The sequence below is a fragment of the Cololabis saira genome, chromosome 21 (assembly GCF_033807715.1).
Source record: "Cololabis saira isolate AMF1-May2022 chromosome 21, fColSai1.1, whole genome shotgun sequence".
NCBI lineage: Eukaryota > Metazoa > Chordata > Actinopteri > Beloniformes > Belonidae > Cololabis > Cololabis saira.
The window spans coordinates 36,931,060-36,947,844 of record NC_084607.1 but is presented as its reverse complement, the minus strand read 5'-3'; the positions used below and the strand labels follow the sequence as shown (position 1 = coordinate 36,947,844).

The 16,785-nt window shown below is 42.4% G+C and overlaps 1 protein-coding gene across 1 annotated transcript in view; it reads left to right on the top strand.

The window, feature by feature from the left end:
• The first annotated feature begins 211 nt into the window (after positions 1-211).
• The window catches only part of rarab (retinoic acid receptor, alpha b), a 45,912-nt gene continuing 29,338 nt past the window's right edge, over positions 212-16,785 (top strand). Inside the window, exon 1 of the mRNA XM_061711612.1 lies at positions 212-481. Coding sequence (XP_061567596.1) covers positions 277-481 — 205 coding nt within the window. The 5' untranslated portion in view covers positions 212-276. The remainder of the gene's footprint in view (positions 482-16,785) is intronic.

The window sequence follows — 16,785 nt, the reverse complement described above, 5'->3', positions numbered from 1 at the left end:
AGCTCCAGTCCCGGCTGGCTCGGCTCGGCTGGGACCGTGTGGACCGGCATTTCGGTGTTTTTGCAGTGACGGTTCGGCGGCGAGCTGCGTGACACTGGTAGCGGCTCCACGACGCTGCTGTTCCCGGTGTCATTTAACCCCGCGGACAGCGACACAAAGGAGGACTTGGCTCCGCGGGGGCTGCCGGTCTCCGGGGCCGGGGACCGGCAGCCCCCGCGGAGCCGCGTTCTCCGGAACCCCCGTCTCTGCTCCGCCTCCGCGCCGTCTCCGGGAGGGATGTACGAGAGCCTGAGCCCCGGAGCCAGCCCCGGCCCGGGCTCCTTCCTCAGCGGGGACTACTACCACCGGCCCCCGGGGCTGGGGCCGGACAGGGGGCTGCTCGGGCCGGACAGGGGGCTGCTCGGGCCCGGGATGGGGGCGCTGCCGCGGCCGCTCGGCGGCTCGCTGGTGGCCGGGCGGCGCTGGAGCGGCTCCAGCCACTGTGAGTGAAGCCTGCATGGTTGTCTGTTTGAACGTGGAGGAAATGCCCGCAGGACTGCAGGCATTTCCTGGGCACTGGTAGTAGTTTGATAAAATAATTATAATACCTTTTTTTCAGGTTGTGGGGATGAAAGCATCCTTCTACGGAAGAGTATTAGGGGAGAAAAAATATTTGAGGGTGGAAGATTTTTTTTTTTATTGTGCACTTCGAGAAAAAAGTCGTATTGTCGAGAAAAAAGTCGAAATGTCGAGATTAATGTTGAAATACAATTTCAAGAATAAAGTCGAAATTTCATGAAATAAAGTCGAAATTTCGCCTTTTTTCTCAACATTTTGACTTTTTTTCTCTGCATTTCGACTTTTTTCTCTGTTTTTCGACTTTTTTCTCTGCATTTCGACTTTTTTCTCTGTTTTTCGACTTTTTTCTCTGCATTTCGACTTTTTTCTCTGCATTTCGACTTTTTTCTCAACATTTTGACTTTTTTCTCAACATTTTGACTTTTTTCTCAACATTTTGACTTTTTTCTCAACATTTTGACTTTTTTCTCAACATTTCGACTTTTTTCTCAACATTTCAACTTTATTCACGACATTTTGACTTTTTTCCCGACATTTCGACTTTTTGCTCGAAGTGCATAATGAAAAAAAAAATCTTCCTCCTCTAAAATATTATTTTTATTTTTCTCCTGCCTGGCCCTGATACTCTTCCGCATCCTTCCCCAGCGCCAGCTGTAACACATGTGGGTCAATGACGTGATGCCTATATTTTCTGAAAAACAGATTTTTTTTCAATTCAAAAAAGGTTTAAATGGATAAAAAATACCATATATATGACCTACCTGTCCCACATATAGGCTCACTTGAATTTTACAAAAAATACTAGTTATTTGGGATTTTGTTGTTGTTTTAAGCGTCAAAATGTCATGTGGTGCGACCGTCCCACCAGGTCTCTTATTTTGAAAACTTTTTTTGAAATCACTCTAAATGTTTTTAAATCAATCTTTTGTCCAATCTGGCATGATTTCCGAAATGTCTTGTAGTGTGTAAGATTGCAACACATTTGTATTTATATTTCCATCATAATATACAAACAAAGTTTGACTGATGTCCATTTTATGAAATATCATGTGGCGCGGCCATTAAAAAAAACATTTTTTTATAATACTGAAAACTTGTAAAAAAAAACATGTTAAGGAAATTAATTTATTTTAATATGAATCATGGTTGCACCACATGACCTTTTTTAAGGCTAGTGCCAAATCATCTCGACAAAAAACTCTGAAATCACTTAATTTAAAATGTTTATATGAATTTATGTGTGCACAACATTCTTAATGTTTGAACTACTGCAATAGATATTCTTTTTTTGACCTGTTGAAAATCCTTATTTGTCATTGACCCATGTATCTGTTGACCCACAACTCTTTTTCCCTTTTTATAATTACAGTAGCTTTTTATGTGAGTCACCTTTATGGAAGAGTATCAGGGCCAGGCAGGAGAAAAATAAAAATAATATTTTAGAGGAGGAAGATTTTTTGGAAATGTCGAGATTAATGTCGAAGTACAATTTCGAGAAAAAAAGTCAAAATGTTGGAAAAAAAGTGTACAATTTATAAAAAAAAAAAATAAAAAAAAAATCTTCCCCTCAAATATTTTTTCTCCTGCATGGCCCTAATACTCTTTGTACACTTTGGCTTTTGTCCTGTTCTTTAGGTTATTTTGTTGTTCCCCACAAATTTTCCAAGAGACCACATGTGCAGTTTTGTTGGTACATTATATGAGAGCAGAGCTGAATCTTGGGGGTCTTTAATATTGGGGTGCACAGATCTCCCAGTCTGAACCACTGCATGGCAGCTGACTCCAGTTCTATATCATTGATGTTTGGAGACTGAACATACCGGGCCCCCCCCCCCTTCATCTGATTGGTCCATATTTGATAGATCCTATTTTCTACCATAACCTTTGAATGGTTTGACATAGAGAGTCGTGGGTGGTGTCATCGGACTTCGTTTTGAGTCCTTGACTTTTATTGGTGAATATTGCACTCGCGAGGTCCCGTTCATTGCTGCTGTATGTCTGACTTGGAATCAAATACTGCATAGTCTTTGTTTGTAATTGATCTGGTGTTTTTTGGCACGTTTTATTTATTTTATCCTAACTTTTTCTCTCACAGACACACCTCCTTAGCCCCATGCCATCAGCAAACTTGCTTCTCATTTGCCGCTGTTGTAGTGTACAATAATTTTATGTGTAATATGGTATTTTCGAAGTCTCAAACACAAAAACAGGGGTACGATAATTTGGTTTTCAGTATCTGGCAACATTGGCTTGTACCCACCGGACACATAAAAGCAGCGGTCATGTCTGGTTTCATCACCAAAACGAGATCTGAAGGAATATTGTGCTGTAAATGTTCCCCAGCAGCTCCTCCATGGAGGGTGGGCTGGTGGAGCAGGTGGCCACGGCTAACATTGATGGACAGTAGGTGGCCACGGCTAAGGTTGATGGACAGTAGGTGGCCACGGCTAACGTTGATGGACGGTAGGTGGCCACGGCTAACGTTGATGGACGGTAGGTGGCCACAGCTAACGTTGATGGACGGTAGGTGGCCACGGCTAACGTTGATGGACGGTAGGTGGCCACGGCTAAGGTTGATGGACACTAGGTGGCCACGGCTAACATTGATGGACAGTAGGTGGCCACGGCTAACGTTGATGGACGGTAGGTGGCCACGGCTAACGTTGATGGACGGTAGGTGGCCACGGCTAACGTTGATGGACGGTAGGTGGCCACGGCTAACGTTGATGGACGGTAGGTGGCCACGGCTAAGGTTGATGGACACTAGGTGGCCACGGCTAACATTGATGGACAGTAGGTGGCCACGGCTAACGTTGATGGACAGTAGGTGGGCGCGTTCCAGTCGTCTTCTCGTGCCTGTTTGCCCATTTACAACATGGCGCCCCGCATTACAAGAAAAAAGAGACAGGAAAAACTGCTCTTCAGAAAACCTAAAGGGGGACGTTTCAGATCGTCTGTCCAACAATAATTAGGTCTATGATCAGTGAAACCTTCCAGGTTAGCTCTTTGCTCCTGCTACGTGCACACGCAACGCTCCCACGTTTCATGTGCCGTTACATTAAGTAGTGCATGCACGAAAAGGAGACGGGGACGGTTCAGTGCAAAACTAGTGAGCCTTGTTGCAGGATGTTGAGCAGACTTAGCCTTTGTCATTTACTAGTAGTGTTATTTCAAGGTGCAGTATCGATTTGAATTGGTTTGTTTGTTCACTCCTATAAAAGACTCAAGAAAATGACGACAGACGAGGAGATGGGATGCCAGTTTGGTAAAAGTGAGATAATCTCTTTACGGGTCCCTCTGAGCAAAACATTTCAATAGTTCCCTTCTACTGCTTGAAGTTGATGACACAAGAAAATGTATAATTTCTTGTGTCTTTAGAAGACACGCTCATTAAACACTTAGTGTTTGAGGAAAAGGTGAACGGGAATGATTGTGTTTGATTAGTTTAAGCAAATTGACAACGGCAACAATGGTTCTGCGTTAAATCAACGCAGAGCCTACTCCGTAGGGTACGTGGCTACGCGGGAGTCTCTCCGTAGCCTGATCTGCACCTCCCAAAAAATGGAACTACGCGTGGAGGCGACTCAGACCCAACGCAGACCGAGAGGGCTGTGATTGGTTTACTTGGTAGCAACGCATTTACGGTTCCGGTTCGTGAAGCAGTCGTGAACTTTCAGCGCTCTTTTCTTCGTGTGTGTGTGATTTTTTTTTCTTTTGCGTTGTTTGGTTTTTTGAACAATAGTTGTCCTTATCTCTTTGATTCACTGTGACCGGAAAAGCCAGAAGCTAAACAAAGTATCAACTAGCGCTCTGGGGGGTACTGCACCGCGGAGAAATGGAGTGATGGAGAAGAACGAAGGTTCACGACGGCATCACGGCAACGGTGTAGGCTCTGCATTGGTTTAACGCAGAACCTTAAATCAGGCTTTAGAGCAGGGGTATTCAACTAAAACCTTAAGAGGTCCAGTTAGAGAAAATTTACTCAAGCGGAGGTCCAGAACATCATAAAAAATATATATATACAGTGTTTCCCCTAGAATGTTTTTCAGGCCCGGTGGTACCCACCGAAAAAATCCTAAACAGACGAGGCGCGTGGGACGGCATATTGGACATGTAGCAATATAACAAAGTTTTACATTAAAAATCATTGTAGGCCTATATTGCGGAATGATATCACTTCAATGAAATAATAAGATTTAATCTAACCTTTAACCAAAGTGTCATGGGCCTGAAAGGTCTGACCCATATGAGCATTGAGCATCTTTTCTAGATATTTCAGAGGGATCTCTATGAAAACCCTCTGGGATGGCCCTCTTTTAACGGCTGCTTGTGCTGACGGCATATGCCACAAAACATCCCTATTCACAATTGAGATTATATCAGTTATAAATAATTTAAACATTGTAGAAGATTTTTTTTCCTGTTTGGTTATAACAGAGTTACATGCATTTGACTGGGAGAAAAATGAACCTTTAGTGGTTCTACTGGAAATCTATTGTCTGTGTTATTTTCATCATTATTGCTTACCAAAAAAAAAAAAGCTCAATCAGAACAAAAATGTAAGCTAAACAACAAATTGGAAATTTACCATGGGGAGTGTGGTACAACCAACGGCTGTATTTATGGTTATTAAGCCATTTGGGATCCCAGCCAGATGTTTAAATGCGTTGTTTTTTACTGGGTCACCAGTCGGACCGGTGTCAGCGACGGTAAAGGCTGATTTATGGTCCGCGGTACAACAACGCAGAGCCTACAGCGTAGGGTACACGGCGACGCGCACGTACGGTGCGTGTCTCCACGCACCCTACGTCGTTTGTGTACCGCAGAACCATAAATCAGCCTAGACACTCATACATGGCTGGCGCTAGGACCCCGCGGACGCCTGGTGTGTCCTCGGGCTGTGTTTTCCTTCATGCTTCCCTGCAGCGTCTCATGCAAACACAAACACACGGACCTGCAGAAACATTTCTTTATATCATGTTGTCTGTCGCCCGCCATATTTTTTATTTTTTTTTTGGCTAGCTACAAACTCTATACATCCCATAATATATAATAATATGCCCGTGCTCTCAGCAGCGTTACTAGGCAACGAAGCAGGTTGACTCCCGTTGCAGAACAGCTGCAGAGGCTCCTAAACGTAAATGATCATTGATCATGTAGCCTCATAGCTGTATCAACATCTGCATCTGACTGTTAAATTAAACAAAGAACATTTCAAAAATATTTGTCACTTAACATTGAAGTATACATGTGTAACTTGAATTACACATTCTTTTCTCTTATTTGGTTAAAGGACTGCAATAAAAAATAAAATAGAGAAATAAAATAGCATTTGAAAAATAAAATAAAATCTACCAGCAGTTTGAATTTCCCTTTTTTCTTTGTTAACTATCTCAACACATTTTTATAATAAATGAATAAAAACTCGTCTTAACAATCAAACGGTTTTACAGTTTCTCTCTCTTCCCCTCTTATAATCTTATGCCCCCACTTTCTGTCGTTCAGTGAGAGAACTGAGCTCTAATTTCTCCTGTCAGAACTTAAATCTGGGCTGGATGGTGTCAGGTTCTCATGCACATGTGAAGGTGCTCATTGATGAGCCTGAAACGATATTTAGTTTGAATTATGTTCATTGTGGAGAAAGCTGCTTCAAAGCTGTATCTGGACCCAAACATGGTCAGGACGTTTTAAGATGGTCAGTTTATTTGGAGTGGATATGTTTGATGAAAAACTTGTGTTTTGTCTCAGTGGCGTTTCACATTAGCATGTTAATGAGCGCCACCGTCTCTGAACGTATGAGACACTGGTTTTGTGTCCCAGTGGGAAGACTGAACAAGGATGAATTTGTCCATTCCGGGTTGAAAGCTTTATTTTCACCGTCCACTTTTCTCTTCTTAAGCCTGAATTACGGTTCCGTGTTACACCAACGCAGAGCCGAGGGTACGCATCGACGCGCGCCGTACGGTGCGCATCGATGCGTACCTTTGGCTCTGCGTTGGTGTAACGCGGAACCGTAAATCAGCCTTCAGAGAGCTACATTACTTGTCTCCCTGTCTCGCACTCACTCGTCTCTCTCTGTCCTCTGCCTGTCTTCCGCTCACTTGTCTCTCCGTCTTTCTTCTTGTCTCCGGCTCACTCCTCTCTCCGTGTCATCTCCCTCTATCGCTAACTTCCCTTTCCACCCGTTACGTGCCTCTCATCTCTGTATAAAGACTCAAGCTAATTACACGGATCTGATTGTCTGAGCAGCATCATGTGGGATGGCTTAACTCATATGCAATTGGTCTGTAAGGTCTGCTAAACAAATGCCGTAAAGAATAGTAAAGCTGCGCTGGTTAAAATAGAAGTGCCCCGTCAGAATGTAGAATCCAGTGTTTCCTCTAGGAATGTTTTCAGCAGTGGGGGCATATGCTTCCCGGGGGGGCGGCGGCGGCGGCGTAAATGTACGGCGTACACAAGTGACCACTTGACAGCAAATGTAACTTTCAAAACCTATTTATTGGCTTTTATCCCTGAACAATAAATAAATGTTACTTCAACTTCAACTCTAACCAGTTGAAAATGTAAAAAATAACTAAAAACAATAACATTAAATAAATAACATGTAAACATCAGCTAGATGAGGCTGTGTAGACTCAATGACAAAGTTTGCACCCAGGCTCAGAGCACTTAATTTTCCTTGGCTTTTTAAAGAAGAGCTCTAAGGCTCTGTTGTAGGGAAATTCTCCCAGAGGTGGCCCATTGATGCTTAGCAGCATACATGCTGCAAGATGATCCCCCTGCAGCCTGTTTCTCAAGTCAGTCTTCACCTACAAATAGAAACAATAATGAGATTGTTTCTCTCAATTTCCTACACCCTAATCATTTAAAATGAAATTAAAAAAAAAAAAAAAAAATGAAAATCCCAAAATATATGTACCGTTTCTGATTCGGTGGGCACTGCGCATCATTTTTACAAACAACAAAGAACGCATACAGCAAAAGTTGTCTCGGCGGGAAGTGTTCCGAACAGCAGACAGCGCACACACTAAAGGCTGATTTATGGTTCCGCGTTAAACCAATGCAGAGCCTACGGCGTAGGGTACGCCGTAAGGCTGATTTATGGTTCCGCGTTACAACAACGCAGAGCCTACGGCGTAGGGTACGCAGCGACCCGCACTGTACGTGGAAATGCGGTCTTTTTTTTGCTATTAAAACATGATTTGTAATGTGAATTTGCAACACTTAAACTACAAATAATAGTTTTTGACGTGACATCAGAGATTGCGCATGCTCTCTGTGAAAGGATGAGGCAAATCGGGTCGCAGCTGCTTCAACTGTGTGATTCCTTCACGAGGAGAGACTAGGATTTCAAACACGCTTGATTTTCTTGCGACCTCACGATTTGTGATTGGGAGCTCGTCGTGAGCTGTTAATTAAATGTTAATCTACCTTTTCTCCGGTAATTCGCTGCCTTATTTCTTACGGCGACTTCTCCTTTTTTTTTTCTTACGACGACTCTGACCCAATAGGATGCTCCAAACACCCCACTCCCTCCCTCACATGCAGAAGTGAAGTGAATAGATCAGATCACTTGTCCCTGCCCCGCTATGTGATCCCAGATTCATGTGATCATAGGTTAACATCAGATTGATGCAGCCCCAGTTTTCTGCTATTTGGTATTATTTAAATGCACTCATACAAGTCAGCTGTGGTCAGTACTCGAGTTGTAAAATAAAATCAGGGGGGATGGTGGATTTGATCATATGGGGACAGATAATTTGTGCTGATTACAAATAATATAATATATTACAAATAGAGCAGTGACCAAAACAGCTGCAGAAATACTGCAGGAATGACATAGCAGCAGTTAAATGCAGCCTTCTGTAAGCTTTAAATATCCACTGGGCTTACATCAAATACATCAAAACACAACTATAAAAAACACTTTTCTGAACTTATCAATATGACTCTGTCCTTCACAGGATAAGTAAAATGGATCACTGCAAAAACTCACAATCTTAACAAGAATATTTGTCTTATTTCTAGTTAAAATGTCTCATTTTAGTAAGAAAATCTCATTACACTTAAAACAAAACTCATCACTGGAAAAAACAACAATTTTCACCTGTTTCAAGTAGATTTTCACTTGAAATAAGTAGAAAAATCTGCCAGTGGAACAAGATTTTTTTGCTTGTAATAAGAAGATAAATCTTGTCCCACTGGCAGATTGTTCTACTTATTTCAAGAGAAAATTTACTTGAAACAGGTGAAAATTGTCAAATAAGTTATTTTTCTGGTGTTATTTTTCTGGTGATGACTCTAAATGTTGAAATAGCAGTAAAACCACATTCATTGATGAAATGACATAAGGGATGGAAAGGAGGGATGGCAGTTTTACAGGGGGGATGATTTGGACCGTTTTTATTTCAGGGGGGGAAGATTTGGACCGTTTTTATTTCAGGGGGGTGATTTGGACCGTTTTTATTTCAGGGGGGATGTCATCCCCCCTCATCTCCAGTACTGGCTGTGGTGTATGTTGTCCTTTACTGACACATTTCAGTTTATTTCACTGTATGCAGTGCATTTCCAGCCCACTCTGTTGTCCAAACCCCTGCTGTTTATTCCTGTGTTTGAGGGGACACGTCCTTGTGTCCCAGTGCTTGTTGAGAGGGTTTGTTTTTTCTGCGCCGTGTGAAGTGGATGTTTTTGCCGATGCTGTGAGCAGAGCACTCGGATGATCTCAGTGGGCCGGGAGCTGCCTGTCCCTGGTAGCATTTAGCTGTAAATCCAGTGTAAAGCCCCTAAGCTCTTAGTGCATAGATCTGTTCTCAAACATGATTTTTCCAAGTAACATTTCTAGTTAACAGCTTTTACGACCAGATTTTCTGCTTTTCTGGATTTGATGTTTTTGCTGTTAGTTGCTGTTGCCACGACAGGGGATTTCAGAATATCAGCTCAACCTTTGTTAGAAAAAAAGAAGAAAAGTTTCGAGAGGTTTTTTTAACGTCTCACAGATTCCCTACCATGTAGACAGATTTTATAAACGATCACAAATGGTATTACAAAAATGTAGGTTATTAAGAAAACAACTTAAGACAAATTGACAATTACCAATGGAGGTTTATTCATAAACAATGCTTCATATTTGGAGCATCTTTAGGTAGTTGTGTCATCTTTTGAGTTTCAGTTTGTAGAAAAATGCTGATTAAACATTCTGCGCTGCATATTGTGTCTTCAGTCAGTCAACATAAATGTTACCATGTTGGAAAAAAGAAACCCTTCATGAATAGTATTTGGGTTTAAAGGGCGGTAACGAACATCTTGTTTTTGGATGGGCTTGGATCGTGTACCAGGTCGTGATGCTTTTGTTCAACAACCGGCTCCACTTTGTCATTCTTCATTGGTCGGACAGCTGGAAATATTTTTCATAGTACCTGCTGTTTTTGAAGTAACTCCCACAGAGAGTGGTTCTGGACAACAAACTGAGATGCTTGGGCTCACAGGCGTCTTGCATCAACACACCTGATTCTAATGAATGGACTTCTTCTGTCACCATCAAGCTCTGCACAACTCATTGTCATTGGAACAGCCACTTGTGTCATGGTGTACTGAAACAGAGAAACATCTCGGACATGCAGGACAGCGCCCTCAAGGACTGGAGTCCCACAGCCGTGCTCTAAAGCCTGATTTATGGTTCTGCGTTAAACCAACGCAGAGCCTACGCCGTTGCCGTGACGCCGTCGTGAACCCTTCAGACTTCTCCGTCACTCCATTTCTCTGCGGTGCAGCACCCCCCAGAGCACTAGTTGATACTTTGTTTAGCTTCCGGCTTTTCCGGTCACAGTGACTACGTTTCCATCAGTCAAAATTTGGGTTATTGCTAACATTCCGGTTACTGAAACATTGGGAATATTCCGTTTACATGGTAATTAATCATTTGGGATATCTGGATCAAACCAGCGACGCATGGAGAACATCATGACGCAATTCCCGTCATTTCTGCTTCTGCTTACTGTATCCAAATTCAAAACAAATGCTGTTTCACGCAACTTTTCTTGTAAATCTGGCTATCCCGGTACTTTCTACCGTCTACAAATGCAGAAATGTTCATATCCTTCATTACATTTATGAAGTGATTAGTCTCCTCCTGGTCTTGTTTCTCCGTGTTTATAAGAACTTCCTGGACTCAAAAGACCAGGATTCCTTGTGAACAGAGCATGTGCAGAAAACAAATTCCTGTTCCGTTTGATGGGGATATTCCGTTTGGTGTTTACATGACCCAATATTCAGGTTTTAAAAGGAGTAACCCAGGGCTCATATTGGGGTTTTTAAAAACCGGAATATGAGCAAATTCTGGTTATTCAAAGGGGTTATTGGTGTTTACATGGCCGTGCAAATTCGGGTTTTTGCCAATATTCGGATTTTAAAAGGGTTATTGATGCATGGAAACGCAGTCAGTGAATCAAAGAGATAAGGACAACTATTGTGCAAAAAACCAAAATAACCCAAAAAAAAAAAATCACACACGAAGAAAAGAGCGCTGAAAGTTCACGACTGCTTCACGAACCGGAACTGGAAATGCGTTGCTACCAAGCAAAACAATCACAGCCCTCTCGGTCTGCGTTGGGTCGTAGTTCCATTTTTTGGGAGGTGCAGGTCAGGCTACGGCGTAGCTACGGCGTAGCTACGCAGAGACTCCCGCGTAGCCGCTAACCTACGGAGTAGGTTTAACGCAGAACCAGAATTCAGCCTTTAGTGTTTTCAAGAGAAAGATTTAGTTTGTTTTCCCATACCTCCCTAACAAGATTTTGGAAAACGATATAAAGTGCAAAGTGGTACCCAGAATGTGACAGAAGTTTAGTTCTGTTATTGGACAGTGGTTTCACTGTGCCATCACATGCTGGGGACAGTCGAGCTCAGAGCCAGACTGTGACCCTGGGGTGATGACACGGTAATGTTGACATGGTAATGTCACTGTGACACGGACCTTGCACAAGCAAGTGAAAGTCATGAGAGGGAAAATGCAAAGTGGACTTCAGTCAGCTGTGGAAAAACAGAAGAGACACACAGAAACAAAAGGGGCAGTGCTCTTACACACAAACGGCAAGGAGAGGAGGAACGTGTGTGTGTGTGTGTGTGTGTGTGCACATGTTTGGGTTTGAGCCAGAGCAATGACTCACTGACAATTGCTAAGTGACCTACATCTCTGACTCTTTATTTCTCCTTCTATCTGCCTTTCTTTCATGTGTCAGCTGCCCAGTCATCACTTCTCTGCACTGAATAACCCCTCTTTCTGTTTGGTGAGCACACACTCGCTTGCAGTGACGCACACACACTCTCCTGCATTCACAGTTCCTCCAGGAATGTGAGGGTACACTGACCAAGTTTGACCTGAGTGTGTGAAAAGAGGAGGAGGTGGACGGTTGCACTACTGTGTTTTTCTGCATCCTTATGTGTGCGTGGGACCATATTATATTCTCAAAGAAATTGCTCTGAAGTGCTGTTTATTTATCAGCTCAGTGATTGCATAGTTGTTAGCTTACAGTCCTGTGCTATAGCATGCTTTACCACATAAACCTGCCTTGTAAAGGTAGTAACAGGAAGTGGATATAACAGATCAAGGAGGTGTAACTTCTACAAACTGAAAGCAGTAATGTTCACAAACGGACAAATATCCTGAAAGAAGTTGGGAACTTTTTCATCCGAGACTGTGTGGGTTGTGAAAGTAGACACCATTCTTCTGGACTGTTCTGATTGTCACTTCCCTCATTCACTGTAAAGTTACATCCTTATTTAAGGGTGCTTTCAGACCTGTGGCCCTTTTTGTTTTGTTCTGATTCAGGGGCTAAATCGATACAGTTGTTTCATTTCTCGTTTGTGGGGTTTGTGTTAACAAGGCAACCGTCTGTAGCGGTTCAAAGCTGTTAACAAATGCCATGAACCAACTGTTCTCTCATTAGTCAGAAATGAACGCGGAAGGAGTTTCCTCTTCCGTACATCGGGAAAAACAACAAGCCCTTTCACTTAGAGGGCGCAAAGCGCAGACCGCCGCCGGTGTATGTGCTACCGCAGCGCAAGAGCGGACCGCTCTGCCGCCGAGCTCGGCGGCGGGTGAGAGGGCACCTGCCGCGGAGTTTGCGCCACACTTGCCTGCCCGAATTGAACAATTTTTAATTTCACCGTGCCACGCTGGGACGACATCTCGGCACGTCCAATAGGAGAGAAGGGAGAAGAGAGAAAGTTGTGCCCAATAGGAGAGAAGGTGGAGGCTCTGTGCCGACTCAGCGCCCTACCCGGCGGTGGTCTCTTTTTTTTATGTGAAAGCAGTAGGGCTGAAACGGTTCCTCGAATAATTCCATTAAAAAAAATGATCGAGGAATGTTCTCTGCCTCGAGGAATCGTTTAATTTTGCAGCTCAAAGTAGATATTTCGCCCGGACTACATTTAATGCGGCACAACGCGCTGACGCCGCGCACGTAAATGTAGAAGAAAGAGGCGGCGGATATGTTTGGTTTTTGTAACATGCCAGGCTCAGGCAGTCTGCAACGGCCCAGACGGAGACACATGTAGCTCAGTGCTTAATTTTTATTTTCAATCCACGCTATATTCTTCTGGTCCGTTCTCCTATATGTTCCCCCTCTAACCCGGTACATCAGAGGTTCATCTAAACCTCTGTTCCCGCTACAGTTTTAACTAAAAGAAAAGGCAGAAAATGTCAGAAAAATAAGAACGTAATAAAGCTAACTGGGTAGTTTTCATTTCATTTTATCTCTGTAGTATTTCATGGATAAAACAAGTAGCACTGGTGCCTAATGTGCTCCAATACAGCAGGAATCAGAAGTTTATTTTGAACACTGCCAAAACTCAAAATCTTATACTTTAACTTAAAACTTAACTAGTGAATTTGGTCAACTGGTGTAAGTTCAGGGTTTTTAAATGCACAGCCATGAACCTACTGGATTATATCATTTAGTCTTAGTAATGTCAATTAACATCTAACATCTTATGTATATTTATAATTGCTCTTTAACTAAACAAAAATATGTTTTATCCGATTACTCGATTAATCGATGGAATTTTCTGTAGAATACTCGATTACTAAAATATTCGATAGCTGCAGCCCACATGTACCAAACCAGCCGATCTTTAGGGGGAAACGCTCCCTGTTCCGGAACAACTGCTCCAAACGGGACAGGTGTGAAAGCACCCTAAGTCTTAACTGTGAGACATGGCTAAGCAGCTGATGCAGTTCACACTCAGCGTACATTATATACATGTATATTAGGACAGCTGTCAGCTGCCAGGGCTCGGTGATCAGATGAAAAGAAAACCACAGAAATGAGGACAGACGTATTAGGACGCCATCAGTCATGTGTCAGACCTTAAGGGTAACAGTATGGTGTCTCGGGAAAACCTGTCAGTACATTTTCACCTGTCAGCTGTCACACTTGAGATGTCAGGGTAAAAATCTTCATGTTTCTAGAAAGTCTTTGTCAACTATCATATCAGGACATCCTAAGCTGTCATCTGTCAAAACTGAGACGTCAGAAGGAAACGTATTGTGTCTCAGGAAAACTGTCAAATGTATGGACTTGCAGTAGCACCCTTTAACTTGAGTTGGAAAACGTTTAAGGCAAAACGGTGTCGGATGAAACATTTGAAACTGAAGACAAAGTTGTAATGAACTGCATGCTGCTCCAGCGGCCATTATTGTTCCTATGTCATCTGCCTTAAAACAACTAAACCGTGGCACAAATGTGATTTCTATGACCAACTTCCAGCCGGCTGGCTCTTTGGATTATTGCAGACTGGTACATTGATCCTTGACACTGGAGACCTTTCCAGAAGTACGCCTATAACCTGGTATTTTTTAGCTTCATTCAGAATGTGCTTTTGTTTTGTTTTGTTTTTTTTGGTGCATTTTTTACGCAGAACCATAACCTCTTCATCCTCTTCCTCATCCTCCACTAAGGTGCTTTCTTCTGGAAGAAAGTTTCCACTACAGCCATTTTCCGTCCCTTTTGCAAAGTCTACCACCACCCATCCCTCTGCATTCCTGTCCTGGATACCAGACCTGCCGATCACTCCCTCATCACCTCTGCTGCCAACATGTCAATTAAGCCCGCGCCAATGACCATTCTCACCTCTGGGGATACTCTGCATCACTTCATCTAACCCACTCCCAAACTTCTTCCTCTCTTCTAACTCACATCCTACCTGTGGAGCAGAACCACTGACAACATTGAACAACACTTTCAGTTTCCAGCTCTAGACTCATCACTCTGACACTCTTTTCACCTAACAAACTCCTTGTTTAAGATAACTCCTCCTCCATTCCTCCTCCCATCAGCACTATAATAGAACAGCTTAAATATTGTTCCTAAGCTCCTAGCCTTGCTACATTTCCACCTGGTCTGGACACAGTATGTCCACCTCCCTCCTCTGCACCATGTCAGCCAACTCTCCAGGTTTTTCTGTCAAAGTCCTTACTCTCAGTCCCAGACTCTTGACAGCCCCTCTTGATTTGTGACTTTCATAATTGTGTATTTGGCATAGGATTTACCTTGGATGCCTTTCTTGACACAACCCTCTGCATTTATCCGAGCTGGGAACCGGCACAAGGAAGACACTGGCACAGGCTGCATTACTCTGTGTACTATGTGGTTTCAAATTTCGACTGCTTTTGATTTAGTCACATATTGATAACCTTTCATGTCTGTCTGTAGTTTTGTCTGAGGCCATTTTTTTCTTGAACTATTTTCCCTGAAGAGTGATGCTGCTTGTCAATAGTTTGGACTAGGGCTGGGCGATATATAGAGATTTTAATATATATCGATATATTTTCAAACGCGATATGGTACGAGACAATATCGTTTATATCGATTATTAGAAAAAAAAAAAAAAAAAAAAAAAATTTTTTTTACGATTTTGATATAGCTTATTTTGTGACAAATTGACTTGAATGTTTTATTTGAGATTTGCACAAATTTTTTGTTATTTGCACAACTGTCAACCTCAGTGGAAAAGTCTGCCTGTTACTGTCTACATTGTATTAATTGCACAGTGTATTTTAATTTAATTGTTATGCAGGAAAGGGATATTTGTTTTATTTCATTCAAGAAGCATTTTTATTCTATATATGCAGACAGTTTATTTTTATTTCCTTTGTTTTATACATTTTGATATTGTGCAGACCTCTTTTAATAAAGGAACCTGTGTGACATTTGGCATGAGGCTTTGACTTAAAACTGACTGTTTTTTTAAGGGTTTGCCTCAGAAAAAAATGAAGCTAACAGAGATGCTATGCTATAATGCTTTGGGGGAAACCCCAATTAAGGCACAGAAAAAATATCGAGATATATATCGAGTATCGCCATTCAGCTAGAAAATATCGAGATATGACTTTTGGTCCATATCGCCCAGCCCTAGTTTGGACTAAAGTTTTCATAATGTATACTTTTTTCTCTTTATTTCTGAAGTGTTGTAGCATCTGCGAGTCTTAGCGCGTGGAAGGATCACTCCGGCCAGTTTACACTGTAATGGGGTCTTAGGTTCTCTTCACATTGTGAATGCTCTTACTTTCAATATTAAACATTTGCTGTGAGTTTTGCTATAGATTTTTGCAGATTAGATTTCACCAAATTTTAAGTGATCTCCAATCATAATTATTCAAAGGCATCAGGTCACCATGATCCCTGTAGCTTTTTACTAAGATTCTGGACTGTTCTTACTTGCTTTTAGTAATTTCATCAATCTCCTCAAGTTCCTGTTTTGTTTTTTTTTCTTGAGGGAGACCAACAATTTGAAATGGACGGACATCATGTCCATCATGTCAAACGTCTTCTGACATGGTTGGTTGATTAGTGCGTTAGAAGTTCATCACTGCACCAGTCAGGCTTTTACCAACTGATACATATTTATCACTGCAGTTAGTGATGCACCGATTGTTCGGTAACCGAAATTGTTCGGCCGAAAATAGCAAAAAAAACAACTTTTGGTGTTCGGTGGAATAAGTGGGGAAAAAAACGAACAATTATAACGGCTTGTGATGACGCAATCAAACAGCGAACAGCGTGGAGTGAGGGGGGTACGGTGTTAAACGCAGCAAACATGTCAGATCATTACTGGGATGTGGGGAAAAAGAGGAGGACACGAGAAATGATCCAGGCTGAGAGGGATTTGGGAAACCGCTGGTGATGGAGACGGTGATGGGACGCACAGCGCAGGAGAAAGGGAGCGAAGAGA